General features: G+C 38.8%; 1 protein-coding gene across 2 annotated transcripts in view; it reads left to right on the top strand.

The window, feature by feature from the left end:
* Positions 1-10,633, top strand: part of EZR (ezrin) — an 81,746-nt gene extending 71,113 nt beyond the window's left edge. For both annotated transcript variants that reach the window (XM_083176570.1, XM_083176571.1), the window contains exons 9-14: positions 931-1,094; positions 2,427-2,557; positions 3,434-3,594; positions 6,098-6,190; positions 7,723-7,977; positions 8,876-10,633. In XM_083176570.1, the coding sequence (XP_083032696.1) occupies positions 931-1,094; positions 2,427-2,557; positions 3,434-3,594; positions 6,098-6,190; positions 7,723-7,977; positions 8,876-9,040 (969 nt within the window). In that variant the 3' untranslated portion in view covers positions 9,041-10,633. The remainder of the gene's footprint in view (positions 1-930; positions 1,095-2,426; positions 2,558-3,433; positions 3,595-6,097; positions 6,191-7,722; positions 7,978-8,875) is intronic.
* The last annotated feature ends 2,007 nt before the right edge of the window (positions 10,634-12,640 follow it).

Consider the following 12,640-nt stretch of genomic DNA (forward strand, 5'->3'; position numbering starts at 1 on the left):
ACGCGCCAGTCATACTGCTCATGTGCATGTAACAAAGATTACACAACTGGCATGTAGGATCTAATGCTTGTGACGTGTGAAGGAGACTTTGGACCTTATTCTGATTGACTCGCAAGGCTGCGAATTTTGCAGCCTTGCAAGTCCATCATATGCCCCTCCCTCATACGCGGGATCTCCCGCACTGCTGCAAATGGATGATTTACATAATCATCCATTCGCAGGCGGGGAGAAATCATTCGATGGTCGCCGACCAACAAATGATTTCTTCAGCACTCGCAGTTCAGAGACTGGTGACTCTAAACTGCGGACGTCCTGTGCGAGGACAGGGCGGGCAGCTGACATCCGGTGATGTCAGCTGCTGCCCCCCCACATGCCCATCAGGGCCTCATTAGCCTGAGAATGCCAAGTGTTCTCATGGGAATGCCCATAAAACGCTGGGCATTCCCATATGCGAATAGGGTTGGCCAGTGCCCCCGCCCGCTGTGTAGGGTGCATGTTCACTGTAAACCGAAAGTTCGCCGTGGGTGCACGCATGCGCAGACGCTCAACATCGGCCCCTTGTCTTTAGGCTGCTCAGCTGGCGCTGAAGTCACAGTACATTGAGACGGATGATAGTTAAGAAGCATGGAATAAATTAGGCTTTCATTTTATTCCTTGGTTGTCACCTGCAAGGCGCCCCCTCCAGTCCTGGGGCCTCAGGCTGCAGCCTATTGTGCTTATCAGTTAATCAGGCCCTGGGCATTAGCCATGGTGCTATAGTTTGGACTAGAATATTCACAAGGTGTTATTAAACTCTATTAAAAAGTCCAATCTATATAATATTACTAAAATAGGAATAACCCATTGAGGAGAGGGGAACATATAAATGCATCAGTAACATTTTAGTAAATGTAATGATTCGTTTTATTCTTTCTATTTGTGTTCTGGCAGGACTTTGTCTTTTATGCTCCACGCTTGAGAATCAACAAGCGCATCTTGCAGCTGTGCATGGGTAACCATGAGCTGTACATGCGGCGCAGGAAGCCAGACACCATTGAGGTGCAGCAGATGAAGGCACAGGCCAAGGAAGAGAAAACGCAAAAGCATCTGGAACGGTGAGATAGTGTCATAAAATTGAACAGACCTCATTCTGTATATTGCTTTATATAGGCTTAAGTGAGACACTGGTGTACCAAGAAGAGTTACTGGCCTATTTCATGTTTATCATTAACTGCATTTGTTAATTATCAAATTAGTGATCAGTAAAGATTTGTGGTTGAGGGCTAAAGTCTGATAACTTGGTGGAATTCCTGAAGCAGGGTGTGCAGGCATGATGTTTGCAATTCTCCTCACATCTATAAGCTGATGATTAATGTATGGTGGTGATGCCAGAATTGCAATATCTTACTTGGCATCAGTAGAAAAGTGCCAGAACTTCACTACACAGAGCAGAACCAGCTTTCCCAAAATGTATAGATAGGATGACTGGGGAGAAATCGGAGCTTTCTCATGCGGTGTCTGGCTTTTGTAAATAATGCTGGTCTTACGCTTTTAAGTAATGTTGTTTAAGGCACAATTAACGCTGTTCTACTCTTAAAAGGCATAGCGTTATCTAGTGGCTCAATGTGTAACCTTGCAGTCCAGCCACCATTTCCTGACACCTTTGCACCTATGCTGCACAATGAGACTTTGCAAATGTGAAGGAGACATTCTGTATCACAACCTCATTAGGCTGGTGGGAAACAGAGATTACCAGAGAAGTGACCTATTGTACCATCTCTCTTTTTGACCGTTTTTCTTTTTTGTCCATTAAAGAGACAGAAAAATACATTTGCCCTTTTATGAATAGCATTTGTGTCCCCTACACTGGGTTACAGTAATAGAAATTCTAGTAATGCAAGAAGTGTGAAGATATCATACAATAATGTCATTTAGACTACATACACGTTAAGGTCCATACACACTGCTGGGTGATTATGCCCAGCATGTATGGACAATGATAATCGCTGGGGGAAAGCCGCTCAGTGCGTACACACGCTTTGCATAGCACAGGGCTATGCAAAGCCGTCCACAAAGCCGCTCATCTGCTGGTAATACCAGCAGATGAGCGGCTTTCCCGGCGATTATACGGGAATGCGCAGCAGCACTCATCGCCAGGCCATACAAACTGGATGGCTTTGAGCTGAAAGCCGCTCAAACTTGGTGTTTTAAGTGGCTTTCAGCTCCAAATCGGCCAGTGTGTATGGATCTTTAAAGTGTCACAGAGTATAGCATGTGACAGAACAGCACACTTGTTGCATTGTGTATCAGCAGTTGTTTGTATTCTTGTTTGTGTTGGAATGCTTGGATTTTATTCAAGTATGTATGAGATGCGTATTAGAACAGGTCCGGTTTCTCTAGTAAGCTGGGAAGTTAGTAACTATCCCTTTTCATTATTCCCCTCACAGGCAGCAGCTTGAAAATGAGAAAAAGAGGAGAGAAGCGGTTGAGAAAGAGAAGGAAGAAATGATCAGAGAGAAGGAGAAGCTCATGCTCAGGTTGCACGAATATGAAGAGAAGACCAACAGGGCAGAAAGAGGTAAACCAGAAAATGTCAGAAAGGTGCTGTATTCCCAAACACTGCTTCGCTATACGTGTTTCTGCCCTAGAGGCTTTGTATATCCGGTATTAAAGTACAGAAGTGTCCTACATTTGGTCTCATTTAGCCAGGCAGAGCAGGATGCCTGGTGTGAGTAAGCCGCCAGGTCCTGTGCAACTCTGCTAACATCAGGTGCCTCTGTTCTGCTGAAAACTCATCAACACAGTGCATATAGGATGTATGAGGAGACTGTGCTGATTACTTTGATGACATTTGTAAATTGGGGGTTATTCTGATTTTTTCAGTCCCCCGTGCGTTTGCATGGTGGACCGATGTTTTGCATTTCTGTGCTCAAGTGTGGATATCACTAGAACCTGGACTGTTTGTGTGCCTTGATGACTGAAGTTGCAACACACTGCCCTCATCTATGAAAGGCTCTTTCTACCAGACTCTCTTCCAGCCTTCATTCTTATCTTTAAAACTCAAATCACTAGAACCTATCAGACTCTCATCAACCCCACACTTATATACCCACTCTTTGTGTCTCTTCACATTAGAATGTACGCACTCATGAGCAGGGCTTTCTGTCAACTTGTCTCTTCTCCCATATTATTTTTGTTCCACTTCTCTTTGGAAATATATATACGCTTGTAAGGAAGTATATGTGCTGATTTTGTATTTTACTAGGACTACCTTGTCTGTAGAGCTATAGTTGGTTAAATTTGTGATGCCTCGTGAATAATTGCTAAGAATGGTACCCTGCATTTATACCAACGCATTATGCAGCCTTTTCTGTACACTATTACACTGACTGCTTATATGGTTAAAGATGTGGAGACTTGTGTTTACTTACTTAGTCTGTATTTCATTTAACAGAACTGTCTGAACAGATCAAGAGAGCTAGGGAACTGGAGGAGGAGAGGCTGAGAGCTCAGGCAGAAGCAGAGAGACTGGAGGCTGAACGTGTTGAGGCCCTGCTTGCCAAGGAGGAGCTGGAGAGACAAGCTTTGCTCCAGATGAAGAGCAAGGAGCAGCTGGTGAGACACATAAGCATTGATTGCTTCTAGGTTTCCCGAGCTTTTTATATCATTATTTGTCTTCATCCATGAAGGAATAATCCTAATTTGCAGCCATCATTTTACTACTGAGCACAGATTGCTCCCATCTGGCATGCTTCAGATAAGGGAGAGCAGGCATCTATGGGGTTTCCATGCTATCTATGCTATAGCATGGAAACCCCATAGCTATACACTGTCAATCTAAGGAGCTTATTATTAAACAATTTTTGCAGGATAGACAAAAGGATCACCTTAGGGTGAGCTAGCAGGAGCTGCCACTAGGTGGTTTGCTTTAACCAGCAGCTCACACTTAGAGGAAGGCCACTCCTTAAAAAATAGCATATAAATAAAAGAAAGAATGGTATGTGGAGCGCTAGTCATATTATATACATTTTTATATAGCGCTCCACATACCATTCTTTCTTTTCCATTTTTGCAGGATATTCACTAAAAATTCATTTGGGGGGTACCCATAAATACGGTATTTAGGATTCCCCGAATGTATGTACTGGGGAACACAGAAGTATCTGCTGTGATCTCCTGTTATTAAGCAGGGGCTGTTTAAATTCTATTGCTATAACCTATAGAATACCTTTTGAAGAGTTTCCCAGGAGATCGATCCATAAGATCCTTCTCCGTAATGGCTGCTCACACATGCATGGTGTGATGACAGAAAATCAAGTTATTGCATTATCTCTTGTCCTTGCATGTGATGCAAATGCAAATATGACTTCATTAAGCGGCATTAAAGAAATTATGTTTATCGGGTCTAAAACATGAAAATGACTAAATATACCCCTGCATACTTACTGAGGCCACATTGTAGAACTTGTGTTACTAATAATTATATCTAACCCGAAGGATGCCAGCCAGCCTGCAGAACAATAGGATTCCCAGTCAGGCTCAGAATTACCAGTATATGCATACCTAACATAGATATCCAGTAAGTGCGGTGGGAAATATTAGCGGCCTCTACACAACTGCCGGCACAACTTCATATACACGGCCTGTTGGCGATTATTGAGAAGTGTTCTGCAGTAACCCTCTCCCTGTGACTATTGTAAAATGTAGCCCATAGGGTACAGTCCATACTCCTGCTACTGCTGATATTAGGACTATTTTCATTACATTTGGCAATTTTGTGTCTAGAGGTTTTTATTACATTAATAGGAGTGTGCATAGAATTTGCGCTTCTCCGCTGAAGAGCAACTGCATCCCATACATAGTGTAATTCGAAACCTAATCTCAGACACTTCACTGCTGGTGGCAAAGAGAGTCCTTACCCCTGGTCTACTCTGCATTTCCATCTAACCACTCATGATTCAAAAGTAAATGCCATGTGCTGCTTTTTTTAATTAACCTTACTATCTGTGCATCTCTAGTAAAAAAAAATGAACTTTTAATCCATTTTATTACCATTTAGAGCATATAGGGATGAAGGAAAAATATTACAATGTATTTTATTTAACTATGTTTATGTTAAGTATTACTGTATGTACATTTTTCACACTTGAAGAATCTTTTCTTGAGGTATTGCAATGCAAAAATAATATAAAAGTACATAAGTGTAACGAAATATGCCGCTCTACTGTATATAAGAAACTGTAAATAAAAAATAAAATACTGTGGCATGGATAAGAAGAGATTTTTTCTAAACACCAAATTTAATAATATTGTCAAAAACTGATATACAGATGTGCCCTCATACTTCTTGCGGCACAGATGATGTCTGGCGTGAGTGAGCTGGCAGGTCCTGTCCTTTTGTTGGGCATCTTTGTTTTGTTATTGAAAAATGCATCGGGGACCATATCTGTGTGTGACTGAGTCAATATGAAGCACAATGGAACTTGATACAGGAAAAAGCTGCATATGCAGACTCAGAGATAGATACAAGTTTTATATTAAATTAATCAGCACAGTCTCCTGGTGTGTCCTAGTCACATCGCAAAGACACCCGATGCTAGAAGATTCTCAGGTGACGGCGTGCCAGAAGGGGATGTTTGGAGTGACTGCAGCAAGGATGCATGAGCACATATCTGTATATCGTTAGACTACCTCTTATGAATCTGTACATAAGGTGCTACAATATGGCAGCTTTTTTCCAATACAAGGTCTGTTATGTTTAGTATACAGACTCCGTCACACACAATATGCAAGTGTCCTATTAGATTAATTAGCACATATATAGTCCTTGTGCGTCCTAACCACATTGTGTTACGGTTTGCAAAAACTACGCCCAGGGTTAGCAGAGTCTCACGTGACCTGGTGACTCTCGCACTGCATGGGTTTTGAGGCTAGATGTACGAGGACACATCTGTAACATTCCCATACCACAAAAAAAGCACACCCCAAGCTTCTGTATGTATGTATTACAAAAACAGGGATTACAGAGGTGGTACACATTTTCATATATTCTTCCTATTTCAAGTAAGCTATATAGACACAGAAGTTTGTACTGACATCACTTTCTCCACTCTATTAGGCCTTAGAGCTAGCAGAGTATACATCCAGGATAACCCTGCTGGAAGACGCAAAGAGAGCCAAGGAGGAAGAGGTTGGCGAATGGCAACTAAGGGTATGTTCTCCCAATATGTGAATAGAGCTTTAAAATACTACATTGGACCTCTGTGCATACAGAGAGAGAGAGAGAGAGTCTGCCCTCAGACATGCTCTCACTGTGCACATCTGACACAGACAGACTTTGTAGAGTAATTCTATCCCTACTTTAGGATCAATCCGATTGCACTCTATCTCTTGGAGAGAGATAAATTACCGACCAATCAGCTCCTAACTATTAATGTTACATGCCGTGATGAAAACTGACAGGAGCTGATTGGTTGGTAGTTTCTCTCTCCAACATTTAGTGCTTCTGCACTATATTGAAGTTTGATTTTAATGACATTGTGGCATCTCCCATACCATTTTTTATTTACGTGTTAAAAAATTATTTCCTGCCTTTGGGACACTAGTTTCTGCTTTTCCAGATCAAGCACCAGTAGAATGCCCTTCCAACCATCCTATCCTCCCACTTCAGCACAATGATTATTGATGCCAGCAGTTTGATTGTAAATTCTTTATCAAGTTGAAGTTGCTGACTGACTATAAAAAAAAGCATGTAACATAACTGTCCAATAGTCTGCTTTATCACAAGGACCATACCCTAGTAGTGACTACTCCTATACTAATAAATAATTAAAAACAATTGTCCAATCCTCCCCCCCCCCCCCCCCCCCCGCTAAAACAGTATATTCGGAAATTGTGTTTTTTACAGAATACTTGAGACCTTAACTTCCTGAAAGTTTCTAGGAATTAACACATGTTCATTCTGCATAGTTATTTTAGCAAGTACTAGGTGCGATCATTACCCTTGCAGTTAATGGATTTTGCTATGTAAGGGGGTATTTAATGTTTCCCATTATTTCCGATTTCCAAAATAATGGTATTTCAGTATGCAGATCCGGCTGTTTGAAAAGAGGAATCTGCTTTCCTGGAAACGGCACTATATTTTTGAATTAGCTTCCGCGGAAAAAGATATGGATTTGCAGATTCATGTCTCTTCCAATTTTCGGGTTGTTTCCAAAAATAATTTTTTGGGGGGAAAACCTTGAATGGAATGTGAATTCCATCTATTCTTTGTGAAAATGTCTGCTAATTCATCGTTTTGCTGGGGATCGGCAACATTTAATGCCCCCCTTAGGAGGAATTCAATAAGCAGTGGTAATTTACCAGGTTTGAAAAAGGGCAGTAACACTGTGCAAAAAAAAAAAAAAAAAGAGGACCTTTAATTGAATAGTTTAAAGGTCCTCTTTTTTTTTTTTTTGCACAGTGAATTACTGTGTTAACTCATAGGTCCAGGAAATAATTCCTGATTCTATGGGTTAGCGTGGTTGTGGCACCCGCAATTTATTTTGTTGTCTAGTCAGGCTGGGGAAAAAAAATCTTAATTGACTGTAGCTTACGTGTGGCTTTCATGACTAATTGAATAGCATTGCAGCTTTAGTTAGCCTGCGCTAAATTACTATGGTTAATTAAAATCCCTCCTGACGCACTTTAAATTGAAGTGCTGTTAGATTTGCTAGCAACAGTTTTCCTTTGTTTGGTAAACAGGCACAGGAAGCCCAGCATGATCTGCTAAGAACAAAGGAAGAGCTTCACATGGTAATGACCGCCCCACCACTTCCTCCACCACTTCCACCTCCACCAGTGTATGAGCCGGTCAGAGCATATGTCAATGAGAACGTGCAAGATGATGGAATGGAATACAGTGCAGAATTCACCTATGACAATTTCCACGATGACCGCAAAGAAGAAAAGCGCATCACTGAAGCAGAGAAGAATGAGCGTGTACAGAAGCAGCTAATGGTAAGTAGAGTCCATCAATACAGTCTCAGTCCTTATTCCTCAGCACTGGAATCAAAGTGCTGAAAGCACCCATAACTAGCATGGATGTCTGCATTGACCAGATGTTCCTAATATATTCCCTGCTTAAAAAAATCCAGTAGGAAGAGGTTTTTACATGCTCGTCTAGTAAACGACCTGTTGCTTTTAAATTATAAATGGTCATCATACAGTATCTCTCTCCCTTGAAGTCATATTACTCATTGTTGAAAAAAATATCCTTATAATCTTGCTTATGTATTCTTTTTTTAGATAAAAGCTGTAAACTATATTTTTTAAACAATTTCAGTGTTAGAGCTGCTTTACAATCTCTTCTCTCTGAAAACCACTGGAATATAACAGTTTTTTAGTTCTTTAATTCAATTTTGAGGATGGAAATTTCCTCTACAAACAAAAACTGGTTAATACCTCTCTCACACAGATATTGGACCCAAGTTGTTGCCATTGCAACCCGGGTCTCAGCTCTGTGTGAAAGGGTGAAAGGGTCCATCAAGGTCTGACTATGGTGTGAAAGGTATGACTTGAGTCATGCCTAAATGGCTGCTGGTTGGTCAGCTAAGAAGCTCTTGGAGATTACATAATTTCCAAGAGACCAATGTGGACAGTGAAAACCTGGGAGGACTTAATGGGTAAGCTCGATCTCTGACCTGTGTTCAGTATCCTGTGGCACACACAGGGGCTTCTGTCTAAAAGGCCTGCATATTTATACTATTACTTATCAGTGTAGTTTAACACAGAAAGTGAGCGAAAACTCTCTACCAGTCCATTCTTGAGTACAAAAGGTTTGGGGTTGAGATAATAGTGGAGAGATGGCTCCACTGTTAAAATAGTCTTACATTATTTGTCTTTGTCTCCTTACCAGGCATTGACAAATGAGCTGTCTCAAGCACGGGATGACACCAAGAAAACACACAATGATCTTCTACACACAGAAAATGTGCGAGTGGGTCGCGACAAGTACAAGACCCTAAGACAAATCCGGCAGGGCAACACCAAACAGAGAATTGATGAATTTGAAGCAATGTAAAGGAGGTCACCAGACAGTCACATATCCCTAGAGGATTGTATTCTTGTTGTTATATAGGGTCTATGCATGAAAAAAATTGGATAGTTGACCCTTAATCGCTGCAAACACAAAAAAAACCCAGCTTGAAAATATGTTTTTCTTTATTGCCCATTCTTAATCCAGCTACATGCTGAGAGCATAATACTAATCAATGCACACTGGGGCCAAACTGCAAACACATTTGCACCATGCAATTATTTAAGTTAATAATTATTTAAGTTAAAAAACCCACTTCCTATAAAATAACAGAATAATGGTGCCAAAGGGCTCTTTGTTTTTATTGTGGAGCTTCCAAACTATTTTTTAAAGCTTAATTTCATTTTTATACAGTCACTTCTTTGGCACCAGATTAGATCTACACTTTTGTTTATATATTTCCCCTGTAAATCATACTGGTTAATGCCTATAATTAAAGATTGCTTTGGTGAATAATGTGCCATACATTTTTTGTGTAATTTTCTTTTCACCACAAAATAAAGATATATTTTACCGACTGATGGTTTATTTTACAATATCTATATAGATATATCTATATATATAGATATATCTATATAGATATATCTATATAGATATATATAGATATATCTATATAGATATATCTATATATCTATATAGATATCTATATATATATAAACAATTTTGATTGTTAAAGAAATTTGATAATAAAGTGAGAAGTGTCAAATGTTTTGTGGTTATATTTACATTTTGTTACTATAATATTCTTTAAGCCCCATTAATATAGTTTTATTAATTTCTTTCTGTACTCTGTATTTACTTAAATTATAAAATCTATATAATACAGTCAACAAAGCCCATAATAGGCAAAACTATAGCTTTAAATACTTCATAAAGTAAAGTACCACCTGATGATGGGAGTAGCTGAACTTTCCTGATGTCTGAGAGAGGGATAAGGTTAACAGTCTTGAAGCCTAGCACATACTAAGGTTACCAAGGAGCAGGAAGTGCATTGGTACACAAGTTACTGCTCATCTGTGTTTTCAGAAGAATAAAGTACTTAATGTTGAACTGTATTTATAAAATGATGCTGTATTAGAAGATTACTAATGTAATACAATGCATGTTCCTGCACTAAACAATGAGCATACATTTTTCTCTTACCCTTTGTAGTGCTATATTGGGCACAGATTTAACAATCAGTAATGTAAAGCTGGGTCTATTTCCGCAATGACAAGCAATGCATTTTTTTCTAATCTAGATTTGACCCAGAGTAGACTGTTCCCAACTCTCTGCTTCATATTTCTATGCTGCATGCCCCAGATATGATAATGATACTTTTACACTATGACAAAAGTGACTGCTGGTACTACAGTATAGGTGATTTTTTTTATTTTATGGAGATAAATCTTTTGGGATACTTTTACGGGCTCTGTAAGAGTGATATAGACAAATCAGACTTCTGTAGGATTTAGTATTTTTGTATATTATAGAAAAAAATGTTTTTAAATGTAATCGAGAAAAAAAAGGTAAATAAGTTTGCAATGTATATTTTGTTATCTTTTGCAGATCAAGAATAAATTACATATGTAAAGTTTGCTTCTGAAGTACTTATTCAAAATATTTTTCTTCTTATCAGCATCTATTTATATTAATGAAATTGTTTTTGTCTACAATAATAGAATATTTAATATATCTGGTTTAGTGGAAAACAATGAAAGTAAATTAGGAATTTGACAGCAACTGCACAAATTTGGCCATGTTGTGCTACTCCAATGTTTAGTAAACTGGTTTTAAAGATAGCCATGCTTCAGTGCAAATGGTTAACTCAAATTGGCTGAGTTACAGTACTTATTAATTCGCCTGTGGTCAATCATAGTTATCCTTAAATCCTGGACTGTAATGATGGAGCTTGGAAACATCTGCTAATAGAGTTGTTTCTATTATAAGTTGTTTCTATTATACTAGACATTTAACCTTTTAAACAGACTGTGGGGGAAATTTAAGTCCACTTTTCACAAAAGTGCACATTTTTCATGCGATTTAAAGTGCCAACTTAGTTTAATGGTGAATTACCACATTACCAGAAATTGATGAAAAAAATCGTCACTTTTTAAAAACTAGAAGACTACTATAATTCCTTCCTGTTTGTTCTAGACCTTTCCACATACCTCTTAGCACTATGTATGCTCAAATAAGACACTGTGGTCTTCATTCTAAAAATGATCCTACTGTATGTTTTTACTAAAATATTATACTACACAAAGTACATTATGTAAAGATGTATTCATTTCTGCATTTTTATTTTTCTGTGCTTTTTTTATACAAAATAAATTTATTGGAATTCCTATTAAAAAGATATTTAAAAAACTTTATTAAAAATGTATTTTTGTGGATCAACAAACGTAATCATAAATTTATGAATCACAATGTTGTACTATGCATTATTAAGTAAGTTATTATACTCAATGCGGCCAGCGAGGGGGTTAAATGGTGGGGATTGCACAAAACCAGCAATCCTCCCTGTGTAACCCCCTCGCCAGCCGCTCACTCTATTCTATGTTCCAGGGAAATCCAAGCAGGGAGCCTGCTGCATTTAGCCGCGAGTCTCACTGCTTCTGGGGGGGGGATACACCCCTATGTGTTTTTAAGACTGTGATTGAAAATATTAAATAACTAAGCTCCATCTAGGAAACATTTTTTTTTTTGCAGGCAATGGACATCACCAAATGCTGGTTTTCCTCCTTAGTTATCATTTGCTGCAGATGTCTTGGTTATTATTTGTTCGGGAGTCTTTCTGCTTTTAATTTTATATTCAGCAAGTGAAATGTATGCTAGATCATTTGATTGACTTGTCATTTTAGAATATTTGACTTTGAGCTTCACAATATAGATTAATATTGACCTAAAACTTCCTGCAAAAGCAAGCCAGGATTTTTTTTTTAAAGTCTAATCAACCTTGCTGAATCTTGGCATACAGTTAATCCATATACACGTCAGAATTTCTCTGGCTGCTTTAGTCTTCTGTCATATCCACAATAAACACTAATGACCTAGTGCCATTGGTTATGCAGGAACATGCCACCACTGTGTTTTACAGATGATGGTATGCTTTGGATCTTCAGTCATCCTAAAGGGATATGCAGTCAATTTACTTACAATCAAAATCCCGACAGTCAAAATACCGACAACCATCGACCGATGGTCAAAATACCGACATTTAAAATGTTGACACGGTCAGAATAGTTTTTCCTGATTTTTTTCATTGAAACCGACTTGTACATACTTTACCATCATGACGACCTATGTTAACATACAGACCCAAAAGAATATAAAAACCTTTGTCTAATTTTTGACCTGTCTATATTTTAAATGTAGGTATTTTGACCATGTCTGTATTTTGACTGTTGGTCAATTGCTGTCGGTATTTTGTCTGTCAGGATTTTAATTGTAGGTAAATCACACCGACAAGACAAGAGCTGTGATGCATTGGGTGTTCCCGTGTGCATTGCATCGCACCTCCTAGGTTACCCCTGCAGCAGGAGAAATCCATTGTGCTGTGTTCTTCACCCTGCAATACATCTCATTCATCTCATACATCTTGTT

The sequence above is a fragment of the Crinia signifera genome, chromosome 3 (genome assembly GCF_055691185.1).
Source record: "Crinia signifera chromosome 3, ASM5569118v1, whole genome shotgun sequence".
Taxonomy (NCBI): Eukaryota; Metazoa; Chordata; class Amphibia; order Anura; family Myobatrachidae; genus Crinia; species Crinia signifera.